The sequence below is a fragment of the Mustelus asterias genome, chromosome 4 (assembly GCF_964213995.1).
Source record: "Mustelus asterias chromosome 4, sMusAst1.hap1.1, whole genome shotgun sequence".
NCBI lineage: Eukaryota > Metazoa > Chordata > Chondrichthyes > Carcharhiniformes > Triakidae > Mustelus > Mustelus asterias.
This window is the reverse complement of record NC_135804.1, coordinates 140,971,145-140,990,231: the sequence shown is the minus strand read 5'-3', so window position 1 is coordinate 140,990,231 and position 19,087 is coordinate 140,971,145. Positions and strand designations below refer to the sequence as shown.

Genomic DNA, 19,087 nt, shown 5'->3' with positions numbered 1-19,087 from the left:
GCGCGCTCCGGTGACTTTCAAAAAAGAGGAGGCGGTTGCTCCGGCGGCCGGCCAATGGAAAGCCTCCAGCCATGGGGCCAGCCGCTGGCCAATGGAAACGGCGCGTTGGCCGAGGCTCCGCCAATAATCGGCATCCGCCCGCCTCCTCCCCGGTTGGATTGGCCGGCGGAGAGAGCCAACCGGCGGGCGAGGGCAGGGCCGGCGGGCCAATGGCAAGGCGGCAGGGGGCGGGGCCCGGCGGGCAGCCAATGGGAGGGCGGCGCGAGCCGGACACCGCCAAGATCGGTTGAGGATGAAAACAGTCGCGAGCCGCTGGAAGCGGCTTCATTTTAGTTGGTGCGTCGCCGAGGCTGGGAGCCCAGAGCAAGCGGGGGGAGGGCGGCAGCAGCAGCAAGTTCACCACAGCCGCCTGAAAGAGAGGAAAAAATTATCAACACACGGCGATCCGGACACCTTGGCTCCCTCCTTTTTGTTTAAAACACCAGCACCGAAAATACTGACAAAACAAAAAAAAACTAACCCCCCCCCCTCCGCCCAGAGGATAATGACAATGTAATTCCAGTTTATCGGGGCTGAGGAGTTTTTATTTTCAATCCACTCCCCTGATGTGTCTTGTTGTGCTGGACGAGACGCGGTGGTTAGCTTCACTCGCCCCCTTCCCCCCCCACTGCTCTCTGTATTCGTCGATTGCTGTTATATTTATTTTAAATTTATTTCCCCCTCCTCTTAACACCATCACCACCCCCCCTGGGGGAACAAAAACTGAGAAAGCGCCGCCCGTGGAACCGACAGATTTATATTTATTAAAAGGTATCATCGCTTTAACTCGCTCTTTCTAAAGAAAAAAAATGTGATCGGCTTAATTTTAGATTTAACTGAGCTTTTCTTAAGTTTACTGGTCGAGATTTTATCTCTCGGCGGTTTTCCTAGAAGGCTTTTCTCGTTGTTTAATTTCCTTTCAGACCCGAATTAAGGAGTGGAGGGGAGAGAATTATACGTCCTTTTTAATGTATGTAAACTAACCCCCCCCTCACTTTCCCCAGCCTTCGCCCCTTTCCAAGCTATAATCATCCAGTGTCGCTATGAATCCCATCTACTGCTGCTTTTGCAGACTTGGATTAGGTTGTTTACAGTAAGAGAGCCCCTGGCTTCAAGGCCTATAGGTTCCAGAGGAGGGGTTGGTGTCGAGAGGACCGGGGTCGGGATCCCAAGTTGAAGGGGGGAGGGTGAACTGCAAATGCAGCCAAAATTATTTAAACGCACGAATTTCGCTTATGCTTTAATTTTAAAAAAATTGAAACGCCTCCAAACACAGCAGCAGAGTGGGTATTGCAAGGCATCAGGAAAAGAGGAAAGACAAAAACAGTTTAGTTGCAGGCTAATTTTCCCCAAACTTTTCTTTTAAAATTGTCCGAACTTTTTTGTTGTAAATGTGCAGAGTTTTTTTTATATCTATCATATATGAAATTTGAAAAGCCACAAAATATATTGATGAAGGAAAGCTCTCAAAAGGTTTGCTTCGAGCATGCTTGCAAAGTAAAAAGTGTAATTTTTTTTCAAAATGTTTTATTTTCTGCTCGACAACAGCAGGGCGGATAGAACCCGGGGAAAGCACTGGGTCTTTAGCACGAAAACAAAATCCTTGCGATTATTAAATGTGACAGTGTTTGTATTTCATATTCCTGTATTTGGTGGGTAGGCCATGAGGCCTGGCGAGGCCTTGTTGCTGGGTGATCTGCAGGATCAGTTGTGTTAACGTTTTGTCTCAATATATCCTCATTCCTTTTGTATTTGACATTACTTTGCAAAAGTAATACTGGTGATCAAAGGTTTTGATGTAGGGTACATAATATGAACTGCAGATCATTTTATCAGGTTTTGCACCATTTACCTAGTTGCTTAGGGAGTACTAGGCCCCAGCAATCTGTTTCAGTAATTTCCAAATTAAGTTTTTGCTTGCATACATTACCAAGCTTTAGTTATCCATTGCCTATGGTATTTGTGCTTAGCAATATTTCCAAATATTACTTCAAGCAAATGTCTATAATCTTTAAAAAGTTAAAAGCCACAGAATATAATGAAAAGGATTGACTGCATAGCTGAGCAAAATTACAATGTTGTTTTGTATTGTAATGTAGCTTTATATATGATAAGCCAGTTAAGAATGTTTAATTTATGTGGAACTGATTTGAATTAAGACATGCGTAACAATTTTTGTTTAATTTTGGAACAAAGAACCTGACTTAAATATTCATTTAATTCCATTCTTTTCTATTTAGGTACTGTTTAGGTGAAATCCTACATGTTCTAGCTTTGGCAACAGAAGTATCCAAAATTCAGCAATAAAAGAATCATTAACATGGCCAAAGATGTAAGTCTTGTATTTTGCCAGAAATATAGCCTTATTCATAAACTATTGCAAAACAATATTCTTTAACATCAACTAACACTCACCTTATTTGCAGTAGGATAGTAGACAGCCTCTATTTATAATCTCTTAGGACTTTGCTGACATACTTTACATCAAAAGAATTACTTTTGAGCTGTGGTTATTGGCAAATTTGGCGGCCAAGATTCACCAACATGAAGTGAGATGAATGATTTGATCTTTTTTGTGGTAATTGGTGAGAATGGAATATTGACCAAGATAAAAGGAAAACTCCTTACTCAAATAGTACCATGATGGATCAACTGTTCTTCAGATACATAGTACCACTGGATCCACTGTTCTTCCAAGTACCATGGATCTTTATGTCCTCTTGAACAGCTGGATGGGGCCTTAACTTAATGCCTCACCTACAAAACAGGAATTCTGCCAATGCACTGTACCCCTCAATACAATGTATTAAAAGATCTGAATAGATAATGAAAATATTCTGGATTACATCAACAGACATCTCATTCTAGCATGAATGCTTCATCCCCACACTTTTGAAATTAAAAGTTTAACCCACTCCCAGATTATTTCTTCCTCCTGTGATCCTGAGCCATTTAAAATTTCAACTTTGCTCGTCAATGCTTCCTGCTTTAATAAAAAAAAGCAAAATACTCTGATGAAAGGTCATCCTGACGAAACTCTGACAAAGGGTCATCCTGCCTTGAAATGTTGGCTCTATTCTCTCTCCACAGATGCTGTCAGACCTGCTGAGCGTTTCCAGCATTTTCTGTCTTTGTAATACTTCCTGCTGTTCTCTTAAATCAGGATATGACCTACAGTGTGAACCATGGCCCTTCGCCTTTTTTGCCATTTAAGGAGGAGTTGTGTAGGATTGATAATTCTATGCTGTTACACAGTAAACAGTTTACTGCATCACTGTGTCAAAAGTCATAATTGCCTGATAATCTTTGCTGCTAAATTGTTTGGCTGCTAAATTTTAGTGGTCAACAGTTTAATTTATTATCCCTGTAAAGAGAGGGTCTGTGTGATTGATAAATGCTTTCTCTATCTCCACAGGAGAAAATCCTCACCAGTTTAATAGCTAGAGGCTGGTATGGACTTAATTCATTAAGTAAATTTATCATGTCAGCTAATTTTTAAAAAAATGTTTTTCTCTTGCCCTTTCATTTGGCAAGGCAACAGTTCTTTCTGGATTATTGCTTTACAGGCAACTTTGGTCTGACGGTGAACTACCGAAGTGGGTATTTGCAAGTGATCTTGGATGGTCAATATAAGGGGCTGGGGCTGAAGAAATATGTGGAAATAACCAAACCCAATCTGTGCCACATGTCCTTCCAGGAGGTCATTGGATAGGGATGTGGAATGGCAACTCTGATTTAATTTCTTCTACATTTAGAGTAAAGCTACAACAAAGTAACCTTAAACAAAAAATCTCTGTTTCTCGTTATTATATACGGAATCAATTACATTATAGGTACCAGTCTAGACTGTCATGTGTGCTCTGGAGTCGCCAATCCCAAATTGCGTTCCACTTGGGGATAGTGTATGCTGTGACCTATACCCAGTAGGTACATGTCATCTGCAAACCATAAAATTACATCCTGTGTCCCCTAGTCCAGGTCCAGTGCATATCAGTAAGAGCAATGGACCCAATGCTGACTTCTGAGGTACTCACTGCAAACTTGGAATAGATTTTCTAAGAATTATACAACATAGGAGGAGTACATTTGGCCTATTGTATCTGTGCTGACTATTTGATAAAGCTGTCCAATTAGTCCCACACCCTTGTTCTTTCCCTATACCTTTACAGGTTTACTTTCAAGTAAATATCCAATTTCCATTTCAAAGTTACTATTGTATTTGCTCCCCTGCCCTTTCAGGCAAGTGCATGCCAGATCATTATAACACACTGCATTAAAAAATGATTGATTATATAATTAATATTTGAGATCCAAGCTGATTTACCTGTGAATTAGTTCATTGTCCATGATGTGCTTTAGTAGTTACATAGAACAGTACAGCACAGTACAGGCCCTTCGGCCCACGATGTTGTGCCGAACCTTTTCCGAAACGAAGATCAAGCTTTCCCACTCCCTATCATTCTAGTGTGCTCCATGTGCCTATCCAATAACTGCTTGAAAGTTCCTAAAGTGTCCGACTCCACTATCACAGCAGGCAGTCCATTCCACACCCCAACCACTCTGAGTAAAGAACCTACCTCGTACATCCCTCCTATATCTTCCACCACGAACCTTATAGTTATGCCCCCTAGTAACAGCTACATCCACCCGAGGAAATAGTCTCTGAACGTCCACTCTATCTATCCCCCTCATCATCTTATAAACCTCCATTAAGTCACCTCTCAACCTCCTCCGCTCTAAAGAGAAAAGCCCTAGCTCCCTCAACCTTTCCTCATAAGACCTACCCTCCAAACCAGGCAGCATCCTGGTAAATCTCCTTTGCACTCTTTCCAATGCTTCCACGTCCTTCTTACAGTGAGGTGACCAGAACTGCACACAATATTCCAAATGTGGTCTCACCAAGGTCCTGTACAGTCGCAGCATAACCCCACGGCTCTTAAACTCAAACCCCCTGTTAATAAATGCTAACAGACTCTAGGCCTTCTTCACGGCTCTATCCACTTGAGTGGCAACCTTCAGAGATTTGTGGATATGAACCCCAAGATTTCTCTGTTCCTCCACATTCCTCAGAACCCTACCTTTGACCCTGTAATCCGCATTCAAATTTGTCCTACCAAAATGAATCACCTCGCACTTATCAGGGTTAAACTCCATCTGCCATTTTTTGACCCAGCTCTGCATCCTATCAATGTCTCATTGCAGCCGACAACAGCCCTTCACCTCATCCACTACTCCACCAATCTTGGTGTCATCCGCAAATTTACTGATCCACCTTCAGCCGCCTCTTCCAAGTCATTTATAAAAATCACAAATAGCAGAGGACCAAACACTGATCCTTGTGGTACACCGCTGGTAACTGGTCTCCAGTCTGAAAATTTTCCATCCACCGCCACCCTCTGTTTTCATTGAGATAGCCAGTTACTTATCCAATCGGCCAAGTTTCCCTCTATCCCACACCTCCTTACTTTCTTCATGAGCCAACCATGGGGGACCTTATCAAACGCCTTACTAAAATCCATGTATATGACATCAACTGCTCTACCTTCATCGACACAGTTACTTCCTCAAAAAATTCAGTCAAGTTCTTCTGTATCTTTACATGTTAATTATTTAAATAAAATGACGATTATCTCTTAGTTTATACTTTATACACCAACAATAACTTGTATTTATATCGCAGTTCTAATATAATAACATATACCAAGATACTTTGCAGGTGTGTTTAAGGCAAAATTTGAAATTGAGCCATGCAAACCGTATTAGGGCAGATGGTCTAAAAGCTTGGTCAAAGAGGCAGATTTTAAGAATGTAAAGGAGAGAGATGTGGAGCAGTGTAGGGAAGGAATTCCAGAGTGGGCCTAAGCTGCTAAAAGCACTGCCACCATTGATGGAACAATTAAAATCCCTGGTGCTCAAGCTGCCAAAATTAGAGGTGTAGATACCGCATAGGGCTGTGAGGCTGGTGGGTATTACACAGGTGAGGGATTTAAAAGCAAGAAAGATTGAGGTATGGTCTGTTTGGGAGCTATAGTTGGTCAGTGGTCGCAATGGCAATTGGTGTTCAGAACTTGGTGCAATTAAGAGCACGGGCCACAGTTTTGGATGACCCCAGGTTTACAGAATGTAGGAAGCTGGCCAGGGATGTAGTGGAGTGGTCAAGTGTAGAGGTAAAAATAGCATAGTTGAGGTTTCCTGCTGCAGATGAGTTGAGGTCGGGCACTTGTTGGAAGTAGGTGGTCTTGAAGATGACATAGAAATGTAGCCAAAACATCTGCGTCAAGTATGACATCAAGTTTGCAAACAGTCTGCTTCAGCCTCACAGTTGTTGGAGATGGATGGAGTTGGTAGTTTGGTTTTGGAGCTTGTAGTGGGCACTGAAGAGAATGGCTTTTGTCTTATTAGTATTTAATTGGGGAATTTCTGTTCATTCAGTATTCAGAGAATCGTATAGTGCAGAAGAGGCCCTTCTGCCCATCAAGTTCACTGACACGTGAGAAACATCTGACCTCCACCTAATCCCAGTTACCAATACTTGGCCTAAAGCCTTAAATATTATGTCGCACCAACTGCTCATCCGGGTACTTTTTAAAGGTTGTGAGGCAACATGGCTCTACCACTCTCCCAGGCTGCGCATTCCAGATCTTCACCACCCTCTGGGTAAAGTTATTTCCCTTATCACCCCCAAAACTTCCTGCTACTTACCTTTTAACTTGTGTCCCCTCGTGACTGACCCTTCAACTAAGGGGAACAGCTGCTCCCTATCCACTCTGTCCATGCCCCATAATCTTGTACACCTTGATCGGGTCACCCCTCAGTCTTTTCTGCTCCAACGAAAACGCGCCAAGCCTACCCAATCTCTCTCCATAACTTAAATGTTCCAACCCAAGTAGCATCCTGATGAATCTCCTCTGCTCCCACTCCAGTGCAATTACATCCTCCCTATAATGTGACGACCAGAACAGCGCACAGTGCTCTAGCTGTGGCCTCACCAAAGTTCGATACAATCTAACATGACTTCCCTGCTTTTGCAACCTGTGCCTCAATTGATACAGCAAATGCCCCAAATGTTTTTCACCACCCTACTAACATGCCCTTCCGCCTTGAGATCTACGGACAAGCATGCCAAGGTCCCTTTGTCCCACAGAACTTCCTAGTGTCATGCCATTCATTGGATACTACTTTGTCAAATTACTCTTTACAAAGTGTATCACCTCTCTCTTTTCAGGGTTAAATTCCATCTGCCACTTATCTGTCCATTTGACCAGCCCGTCTTGTCGCCCAAGACACTCTGGCCGAGTGGTTGGCTAATCTTTGTGTCATTCCCAAACTTACTAATTCTACCCCCCATATAGAGGCCCAGCACAGATCCATGTGATAGGCTTCCAGTCACTAAAGCAGTCTTCTATCATCAGCTTACAACTTTTTAAAAGTTTATTTATTAGTCACAAGTAAGGCTTACATTAATACTGCAGTGAAGTTACTGTGAAATTCCCCAACTGAGCCAATTTTGAATCTACTTTATCAATTTACCCTGTATTCCATGTGCATTTACCTTTATAAGTCTCCCCTATGGGACGTAGACAAAAGGCTTTGCTGAAATCCATATAAACTACATCAACTGCACTACCCTCATCTTTGCACCTGGGCACCATCTCAAAAAAAATTCAATCAAATTTGTTAGGCATGATCCTCCCTCTGACAAAGCCATTCTGACTATCCCTAATTAAGCCTTGCCTCTCCAAGTGGAGATAAATTCTCTCCTCCAGAATTTTCTCCAATAGTTTCCCTATCTGGGGAAGCATGGTGACAGTGGTTAGCACTGCTGCCTCAGTGCCAGGGACCTGGGTTCAGTTCCTGGTTTGGATCACTGTTTGTGTGGAGTCTGCACATTCTCACTGTGTCATTCACCCTGGGTTTCCTCTGGGTGCTCCGGTGTCCTCCCACAGTCCTAAAGACATCCTGATTAGGTTCATTTGCCATACTAAATTCTCCGTCAATGTACCTGAACAGGTGCCGGAGTGTGGCGACTAGGGGATTTTCACAGTAACTTCATTGTAGTAAGCCTACTTGTGACACAAATCAGTAAACTTTAAAACTACCACTGATGTGAGACTCACTGGTCTGTAGTTCCCTGGCTTATCTCTACAACCCTTCTTAAATAGCGGAACCACATTACAGTACTCCAGTCCTCTGGAGGACTGTGGCCAGAGAGAAATTAAAAATTTGAGTCCGAGCCCCTGCAATCTCCTCCCTTGCATAAGAACATAAGAAATAGGAGCAGGAGTAGGCCATCTAGCCCCTCGAGCCTGCCCCACCATTCAATAAGATCATGGCTGATCTGATAGTGGTTTAGTTCCACTTACCTGCCCGCTCCCCATAACCCTTAATTCCCTTATTGATCAGAAATCTATCTACCTGTGACTTAAACATATTTAACGAGGTAGCCTCAACTGCTTCAATGGGCAGAGAACTCCAGAGATTCACTACCCTCTGAGAGAAGAAGTTCCTCCTCAACTCTGTTCTAAATTGACTCCCCCTTATTTTGAGGCTGTGTTCTCTAGTTCTTGTTTCCTTTCTAAGTGGAAAGAATCTCTCTGCCTCCACCCTGTCTCGCCCCTTCATTGTCTTATATGTCTCTATAAGATCTCCCCTCAGCCTTCTAAACTCCAACGAGTTCAGGCCCAATCTACTCTATCTCTCCTCACAAGCTAACCCCCTCATCTCCGGTATCAACCTGGTGAACCTTCTCTGTACTCACTCCAAGGCCAATATATCCTTCCGCAAATAAGGGGACCAAAATTGCACACAGTACTCCAGTTGCGGCCTCACCAGTACCTTGTACAATTGCAGCAAGACCTCCTGCTTTTATACTTCATCCCCTTCGCGATAAAGGCCAACTTTCCATTTGCCTTCTTGATCACCGGCAAACTGAGTTTTTGCGATTCATGCACAAGGACCCCCAGGTCCCTCTGCACTCCTACAGTATCCTGGGACACAATAGATTGGAGATTTATCCACTTTTAAGTCTGCCAACACCTCCAAAGCTTATGCTTCCCTATGTCAATTTGCTCAAGAACCTTGCAATTTCTCTCCGAGTTCCATACCTTCATCTGTTGGACAAGATTGGGGCAATTTAGCATCTGTGGAGGAAATGAGATGTGATGTTTGAGGTGGTGTTTTGTGTCATCAGCATAATTGTGAACATTAACAGTGTTTCTGAACGATATCGCCAAAGGATAGAATGTAGATAAGAAATGGGGGGGAGGGGGGATTATTTCTTGGGCTGTACCAGAAGTAGAGATGTGGGACCAGGAAGATAAGCTATTGCAAATTATTGGTGTGTGTTAGAACTTTGTTTCCCCCTCTCCAGAGTTAGGTGTTTGGTCTAAATTACTTTCCAATGATAAAAGTTAATACCTTGGGTAAATAGCTTCAAGGTTATCAAATAGGTTGAAGACTATAATTAGATAACTGAACAAGCCAACTATAGCTGAAGAACGTTTTGTTTAGTAAATTAAGAAAAGTAATAAGAATATTTTGATATTAAATGGGTTAATCTAACAAATTGCAGCATGTAAGGCACTCCAGTCTTGGGGAATCCATGTTGTGTGCCATGTCGGAACTCCAGAAGGCTTCCCAGTGTCCTGGATTACCATAGCTGCAGGAAGTGACGTCATTTGGAGGAGTGTGAGCTATGGGCTTTGGAGCTGTGCAACAGCTAATGTCATTGCAGTCCGTCCATGAGAATGAGTATTTTTTGCATTGCATGTTTCAGGAAGTGATCACCCCACAGATTAAGAACTCATAGAAAATAAGAACAGGATTCGGACATTTGGCCCATCAAGCCTGCTCCACCATTTGATAAAATTGTGGCAGATCTGAATGTAACCTTAAATCCAGTTGCCTGCCTATCCTCTATAACCTTTGACTTCCTTATTGATCGAAAATCGGTCTAACTCAGCCTTGAATATATTCAATGACCCAGCCTCTACTACTCCTTAGGGGAGTGAATTCCAAACACTAATGACCATCTGAAATGACATTCTTGCTCACCTGTCTCTTAAATGGGAGACTCCTTATTCTTAACTCCCTAGTTCTAAATTCCCTCACTAGGTGAAATATCCTCAACATCTATCATAGCAACACCCACCTCAGAATCTTTTGTGTCTTAATAAGATCATGTTTCATTCTTCTAAATTCCAATGCATATAAACCCAACCTGCTCAATCTTTCCTGAAAAGACAACCCCTTCAGCCTATCAAACCTTCTCTGAACTGCTTCCAATGCAAGTATATGTCTCAAGTAAGGACATCTGAACTGTACATTGTATTCTAGGCATAGTCAGATCAATTCTCTACAGTTATAGGAAGACTTCCCTATTTTAAAGGGATAGTTACTTTTTTAGTAACCCTTTGTTGATCTCTTTACAAGTTTTCCAACATCTTCCAGCCTGCCACTGGCCTTTGCAATTTGGTGTGCATTATATTTTGTCTTTGTTGTCTAACTTCCTTGCTTAGTCATGGATGTATATTTTCTCCTCTTACAATCCTTTTTTCCTCTCTGGAAAGTATTTTAGTTGGGAGGCATTGAATATCTACCAGTGCACATCCACTAGGGCCAAGCCTGTCCTCACGACTGCGTAATTAGTTTTGCAAGTGTGGGACTCCAGTTTCTCACCCTCAAACTGAATTTTGAATTTAATCATTCTATGATCACTCTTCCCTCAAGGATCCTTAACTATGAGGTCATTAATTAATCCCTGTTCATTACACAATACCAAATCCAGGATAGTCTGCTTTCTGGTTTGTTCCACAACATATTGATCCATGAAACAATCTCTAATACATTCAATGAACTCTCCCTTGAGGCTACCTTTTCCAATTTGGTTAATCCAATTAAAATCCCACATGATTATAGCTGCATCTTTCTTACAAGTCCCCAGTATTTCCTGGTTTATACTGTGTCCCACTGCAGAACTACTGTTTGGGGACCTATGGATTGCTCCCACTAGTGACTTCTTTCCTTTGCTATTTCTTATTTCCACCTGAACTGATTCCACATTTTGATCTCCAGTGCTTATATAATTTCTCACTATAGCAATGATCCCTTCCTTCACTAGCAAAGCTACACCACCTTCTTTTTCTTTCTGACTATCCTTCTGAAATATTGAGTACCCTTGCATATTCAATTCCTTGCCCTGGTCTCCTTGTAACTATGTCTCAGTAATTGCCACCAAATCATAACCCTTCGTCTCTCTTTGCGCTGTTACTTCATTTTTTTTTTCCGGCTGGAGGTCTGTGACCAGTGGTGTTCCGCAGGGCTCTGTACTGGGACCTCTGCTATTTGTGATATATATAAATGATTTGGAAGAAGGTGTAACTGGTGTAATCAGCAAGTTTGCGGATGACACGAAGATGGCTGGAATTGCGGATAGCGAAGAGCATTGTCGGGCAATACAGCAGGATATAGATAGGCTGGAAAATTGGGCGGAGAGGTGGCAGATGGAGTTTAATCCGGATAAATGCGAAGTGATGCATTTTGGAAGAAATAATGTAGGGAGGAGTTATACAATAAATGGCAGAGTCATCAGGAGTATAGAAACACAGAGGGACCTAGGTGTGCAAGTCCACAAATCCTTGAAGGTGGCAACACAGGTGGAGAAGGTGGTGAAGAAGGCATATGGTATGCTTGCCTTTATAGGACGGGGTATAGAGTATAAAAGCTGGAGTCTGATGTTGCAGCTGTATAGAACGCTGGTTAGGCCACATTTGGAGTACTGCGTCCAGTTCTGGTCGCCGCACTACCAGAAGGACGTGGAGGCATTGGAGAGAGTGCAGAGAAGGTTTACCAGGATGTTGCCTGGTATGGAGGGTCTTAGCTATGAGGAGAGATTGGGTAGACTGGGGTTGTTCTCCTTGGAAAGACGGAGAATGAGGGGAGATCTAATAGAGGTATACAAGATTATGAAGGGTATAGATAGGGTGAACAGTGGGAAGCTTTTTCCCAGGTCGGAGGTGACGATCACGAGGGGTCATGGGCTCAAGCTGAGAGGGGTGAAGTATAACTCAGACATCAGAGGGACGTTTTTTACACAGAGGGTGGTGGGGGCCTGGAATGCGCTGCCAAGTAGGGTGGTGGAGGCAGGCACGCTGACATCGTTTAAGACTTACCTGGATAGTCACATGAGCAGCCTGGGAATGGAGGGATACAAACGATTGGTCTAGTTGGACCAAGGAGCGGCACAGGCTTGGAGGGCCGAAGGGCCTGTTTCCTGTGCTGTACTGTTCTTTGTTCTTATTAATTTTGTTCTGAATGCTTTGTGCATTCAGACACAAAATCTTTAAGTTTGTTCTATTATCAAATTTTCCTACACTTGTATAATTCCTGGTTGCAAAATGACATTCACATGTTTTGTCCCTTCCTTTCATTTTCTGGTAATTTTTGCCCACTTGCTTCATGTACCTTTTGAGACCTTTCATGTATTTCTCGCAACTTGATTTCTTACCTATCTTTCTAACATCTGCAGATTTGGCTTCAGTCCCTTCATCCAAGTCATTAATAAAGATCATAAAATAGTTCAGACCTCAGTACCGATCCCTATGGCACTCCACTAGTTACAGCTTGTCTACATGAAAATAACTAATTTATCCTGACTCTGTTTTCAGTTAGTTGGCCAATCTTCTATTCATAGAATTCCTTCAGTGCAGAAGAAGTCCTTTGGGCCCATCAAGTCTGTACCAACTCTCCAAAAGAGCATCATTTCAGACCCACCTCCCCTCCACACTATCCCTGTAACCCCTCACACAAACCATGGCCAATCCACCTAACCTACACATCTTTGGACTGTGGGAAGAAACCAGAGCACTCGGAGGAAACCTACACAAATATGGGGGATTGCACAAACTCCACACAAATAGTCACCTAAGGCTGGAATCAAACCCAGATGCTTCACAGTGCTCGCCACTGTGCCACTATGCCATCCAGAACTATTAATGCTAATATATCACCCCCTACACCATGAGCTCTGATTTTGTGTAGTAATCATTTATGTGGTTCCTTATCAAATTCCCAATTGAAATCCAATACAACACGGCTACTAGTTCCCCTTTATCCATTCTGCTTGTCACATCCACAGAGAACTCTAATAAATTTGTGAAACAGTCCTTTTTACAAAACCATTCTAACTCTGCCTGATGTTGTAATTTTTTAAGTGTCAGACTATTGCCTCCGCAGTAATGGATTCTAACGTTTTCCCAATGACAGGTGTTAGACGAACTGGCCTATAGGTTCCTGCTTCCAGTCTCCCTCAAATAATGTTACATTTGTGGTTTTCCGAGCTGCTTGGACCTTCCTAGAATCTAGGGAATCTTGGAAGATTGCAACCAATGCATTCGCCATTTCTGCAGCCACTTCCTCTAAGACTCTTGAATGCAGGCCATTTGGTCCTGGGGACCCACCAGCCTTTAGTCCTATTAGTTTTCCCAATATATTTTCTCTCGTCATTGTTTTATGTTTCTCCCTTCATTTACCCCTGTTTTTCTATACCCCCCCCCCTTAGGCCCCATTTTGTGTTTTCTACTGCTAAGACAGGTTCAAAGTCTCAGCCATTTCCTTATTCCATTGTTAATTACCCAGTCTTGCCCTCTAATGATCATTATCTTCTATCCTTTTTATGTACCTGTAGAAGCTTTTACTTTGTTTTTATATTTCTTGCTAATTTTCTCCCATTTTCTTTCGGTTTCTCCCATTGTTTGATTTTCCCCCATTTTTGCCTTGCTAGTTTCTACTTTTCCCAATCTTCTATCCTGCCATTAATCTTTGCAGCATTGTACATTTTTAAATTTGATACCATCCTTAACTTTCTTAGTTAGCCACAGATGGTGCATCAGTTTTTCCATTCTCAGTTGAATATATCTTGGTTCAGAGTTATGAAATACCTTCTTAAAATCTTTAAAACTCGGCCATTGCTTCTCTACCATCTTACCTTTCAACCTGTTTCTGCATTCCACGTCCGCCAACTCTGTCTATCTACCCTTTAATTGCCTTTATGAAGTTTTAGTCAGTAGTATCAGAACTACATTTCTCTCTATCAAATTGAATGTTATGATCACACTTATCTATAGGATCCTTTGCGACGAGTCCTTAAATTAATTCTGTTTCATTATATTTTGTAAGAAGTCTCACAACACCAGGTTAGCGTCCAACAGGTTTATTTGGTAGCAAAAGCCACTAGCTTTCGCAGCGCTGCTCCTTCGTCAGGTAAGTGGGAGTTCTGTTCGCAAATAGGACATATAAAGACACAAACTCAATTTACAAAATAATGGTTGGAATGCGAGTCTTTACAGGTAATCAAGTCTTAAAGGTACAGACAATGTGAGTGGAGAGAGGGTTAAGCACAGGTTAAAGAGATGTGCATTGTCTCCAGCCAGGACAGTTAGTGAGATTTTGCAAGCCTCGGCAAGTCGTGGAGGTTACAGATAGATAGTGTGACATGAACCCAAGATCCCGGTTGAGGCCGTCCTCGTGTGTGGAACTTGGCTATCAGTCTCTGCTCAGCAACTCTGCGCTGTCGTGTGTCGTGAAGGCCGCCTTGGAGAATGCTTACCCGAAGATCAGAGGCCGAATGCCTGTGACCGCTGAAGTGTTCCCCAACAGGAAGAGAGCACTCTTGCCTGGTGATTGTCGAGCGGTGGTCATTCATCTGTGGAACAGTGACCACGACACCACACAACCCTGCCACAGCAACCTCTGCAAGACGTGTCGGATCATCGACACGGATGCCATCATCTCACGTGAGAACACCATCCACCAGGTACACAGTACATACTCTTGCAACTCTGCCAATGCTGTCTACCTGATACGCTGCAGGAAAGGATGTCCCGAAGCATGGTACATTGGGGAGACCATTGCAGACACTACCATTATTTTGTAAATTGAGTTTGTCTTTATATGCCCTGTTTGAGAACAGAATTCCCACTCACCTGACAAAGGAGCAGCGCTCGAAAGCTAGTGGCTTTTGCTACCAAATAACCTTGTTGGACTTTAACCTGGCGTTGCGACTTCTTACTGTGTTTACCCCAGTCCAACGCCAGCATCTCCACATCATTATATTTTACCAGATCTAATGTAGCCTGTTTCCCGGTTGGTTCCAAAATGTATTCCGTCCCAAATACATTCTTATGAACTCATCTTCCAAGCTACCTTTGCCAATTTGAATTGTCCAATCTATATGATGATCAAAGCCTCCCATTATTTTTGCAGTACCTGTCTTTCAAGAAGGCGGCTGACCTAGACAGCGGCACCCACATCCCATGAGTAATAAAATGAAAAGAACAAGCCCTCATTATTTCTTGATTGATTCTCTGTCCTACAGGGTAGCTATTGTTGGGAAGGTCCCCCACAATTGCTTCTTTCCTTTGACATTTATTTTCCCACCCAGACTGATTCTATGTTTAAAGTTAAAGTTTATTTATTAGTCACAAGTAAGGCTTACATTAACACTGCAATGAAGTTGCTGTGAAATTCCCTAGTCGCCACAATGGCGCCTGTTCGGATCAATGCACCTAATCAGCACGTCTTTCAGAATGTGGGAGGAAACCGGAGCATCCGGAGGAAACCCACACAGACGGAGAACGTGCAAATTCCACACACACTGACACAAGCCAGGAATCGAATCTGGGTTTGTGGCGCTGTGAAGCAGCAGTGCTAAGCACTGTGCTACCGTGCCGCTCCCGTTTAGATCCTGCAAATCAGGATCATGGCTTACAACTGTGCCTTTTATTAACCAAGCTACCTCATCTTTTCTTTTCTTGTCCTTCTGAAATGTTAAATGCTCTTGAATATTAGCCTCAACCGTGGTCACTTTGCAACCATGCCTCTGTAATGGCTATCATATCATATACTTATTTCTGCTTATGCTGTCAATTCATCCATCTTGTTCCAAATGCTGCAAACTTTAAAGAGTTTTTAGTTCTGCCTTTTTGCCATTTTCCTACTCTGACCTTGTTTGTTGGTGCAGTCTTAAGTTGTATGCTCTTTTCCTCCTATCCTATTGCTTTGTACTTTCACTTCAATTTTCCAAATCTCTCCTCAGGCCAAACCTCCCCACAACTATTTAGTTTACAGCCCTTTCTACGGCTCCAGTTATACAATTCCCCGTGCGCTGGACCCAGAATGGTTCATGTGAAGGCCACCCAGTGGTACAGCTGCCTCTTTCCACAGTATAAGTGTCCCGTGAATCAAAACTAATTTTTCCCACACCAATCTTTGAGTCATACGCTCTGATTTTAACAACATTATGCTAGTTTTCTGGGAGTTCAGGTAGTATTAGAGATTTATTACCTTTGCATTTACATTTAGTCCCTAGTTGTTCATACTTCCTCAGCAGAACTTCTTTCTTAATCCAATGTAATTGGTACCCACATGGACCATAACAACTGAATCTTTCCCTACCCATTCCTAGTTCCTGTCCAGCCATGAAGAGCTGTCCATGACCCTGGCACTGGTCAGACAGCACAGCCTTGGGCACACTGACTCTGGGCTGCAGAGAGCAGTATGTCTCGTTAAATATACTGTGCCATATTAAATTAAATTGCTTCTTGCTCCATCCAGTTGTATGTCACTCTGTACCACAGTGCTGTTGTTAGTTTGCAGATTTTCCCTGCAATCCCTACTCTTCCACACATTCTGCAAGAACATAGAACCTGCTGGAAAATTAGAAGGGCCGAAGCTCCTCCGGTGCTACCTTTGGATCCCCATACCTGCCTCCCTTACAGTCACACACTCCTGCCCCTGACCGTAGACCAACTCTGAAGTACCTAGCCTTAGGAGTGTAACTGCCTCTTGGAACAGTGTTCAGGTAACTTTCCTCCCCCTTGATGGATCACAATGCCCAAAGTTTGTCTAAAGCTAAACGACTCTGAACCAAAATTCCTGTAACTGCAGACACTTGCTGCAGACATGGTTCCCTTGGACCAGTTCCCATGTGCTATAGCTGCACACTATCATCTACCTTATTTTGTTTTCAGTTAGTTGATTAGATTTCAAGTTTAGAATATCACAATGCTTATCCATCATCATATGAACAGAGGATATGGAAAAACTCAGCAGGTCTACCAGCATCTTGGCATGGTGGCACAGTGGTTGGCATTGCTGCCTCACAGTGCCAGGGACCCAGGATTTATTCCCGACTTGGGTCACTGTCTGTGTGGAGTCTGCATATTCTTCCCATGTCTGCGTGGGTTTCCTCGGGTGCTCTAGATCCTCCCACAGTCTGAAAGACATGCTAGTTAGGTGCATTGGCAATGCTAAATTCTCCCCCAGTGTACCCAAATGGGCAGTGTGACAGCTGGGGAATTTCATAGTAACTTCATTGCAGTGTTAATGAAGCCTAACTTGTGACAAAAACACAAACTTTTACCGATGAGAAATAGTTATTGTTTCGAGTCCTTTGACACTTTGTCAGGACTGAAAGGGAGGGTGAATGAATTAGAGCTGTAGAAATTGCAACTAAAAGTAACAACTTCAAGAACAAAAAAACAGATGGCCTTTTTGGGGTAGGAGGGTGGGGGCGTTAAGGCATTACATGTATGGGATGTTTAAAAAAAACTGCGGTTTAAGTTGGTGAAAGGTCAAAAACTAAAATTGCCAGTTCAACATTGAGTCCCAAGTGTTGCAACATGCCCAAACGGAAGATGAGATGCTGTTTCATTGGAGCATTGCAGGAAGCCAAGGTGGGAGCATAGGAGCAAGGTGCTGAGTTAAAATGGTATGCAACAGGGAAGTTGAGGTCATGTTTGCAGACTCGGTCTAAGTTTTGTCTCCCCAATGTAGAAGAGACTGCATTGGGAGCAATAAATACAGTAAATCAAATTGAAAGTACAAGTGCAATGCTGCTTAACTTGAAAGGGCCATTTGGGGCCTTGAGCAGTGAGGAGGGAAGAGATAAAGGGCCGGTATTGCACTTTCTGTGATTGCATGGGAAGGTGCCATATTATAGAGCTTAACTTGTTACTCTTAAGTTTTAAGATGCTTGTATCTTTCCAGTATGTGTTTAAACTATTGCCCCAGTATAGAGGGGGCAGCAGTTTAAACACATGTTGCCGATGGTGAAATTTGAATTCGATAAAAATCTACAATTAAAGTCTAATGACCATGAGACAATTGTCGTAACAACCCATCTGCTTCACTAATCTCCTTCGAGGAAGGAAATTTGCCAAACCTAACCCGGTCTGGCCTACATGTGACTCCACAGCAATGAGGTTGACTCTTAAAATGCCCCTCAAGGGTAATTAGGGATGGGCAATAAATGCAGGTCCAGCCAGCGATGTCCAAATCCCAAGAGCAAATGTTTTTTAAAAATAGCCTACCTGCACACCTAATTACTGCCAACTGACTTCAGATCTCTGGCCTTGCTGGCTCCAGCTCCCTTTCTTGGACCATTCCTTTTTGTGAAATCCAAAATAGCACCTCCTCCCTCTGCTTTGTATTTTCTCACTTACCAAATTCCTGGATTTTAGCACTCTGTCATTGCAACTTGCAGGGACTGCGAGAACAGAAGGTTCAGAAGACCGCTGAGAGCATCTCTCTCTATCTAGTTCAGTTCTGAATGCTGATAAGAGTGTTGGTTCCTCTGGAGGGTGGAGCCAAAGCTGAGCTGTGAACTGAACAGCTGAGGGGAGATTTGGAAAATTAAGAGAAAGGACGAGGCATATGCAAGGTAGTGATGCAGGTAATGATCACTAGTGTGTGACAGGAGGGAAGGAACATACAAATGTACGAGTACGCCAAAAAATAAGGTCAAAGTAGGAAAATGGTAAAAAGAGAGATTAAAGACTCTTTATTACACACTGTTTGGAACAAGATGGGCAAATTGATAACACAAACAGAAATAATTAGCCATTACATGGGAGGCTCAGCTTTATAGGGAAGGCGGGTGAAGCGGGGGTTTTCTCTCAAGTGCTAAGTGAGTATTGAGCTGAACTCAGCTAAACACGGACTCACAAACGACAGTATGTTGGTTAAAGACTTATTTATTGACCAACACGTG

At 42.9% G+C, this 19,087-nt stretch overlaps 1 protein-coding gene across 5 annotated transcripts in view; it reads left to right on the top strand.

The window, feature by feature from the left end:
- The first annotated feature begins 305 nt into the window (after positions 1 to 305).
- Positions 306 to 19,087, top strand: part of tfdp1a (transcription factor Dp-1, a) — a 62,335-nt gene continuing 43,553 nt past the window's right edge. For 4 of the 5 annotated variants that reach the window (XM_078211838.1, XM_078211834.1, XM_078211837.1 and 1 more), the window contains exons 1-2: positions 306 to 810; positions 2,280 to 2,371. In XM_078211838.1, coding sequence (XP_078067964.1) covers positions 2,360 to 2,371 — 12 coding nt within the window. In that variant the 5' untranslated portion in view covers positions 306 to 810; positions 2,280 to 2,359. The remainder of the gene's footprint in view (positions 811 to 2,279; positions 2,372 to 19,087) is intronic. The other variant, XM_078211836.1, reaches the window with a different exon arrangement.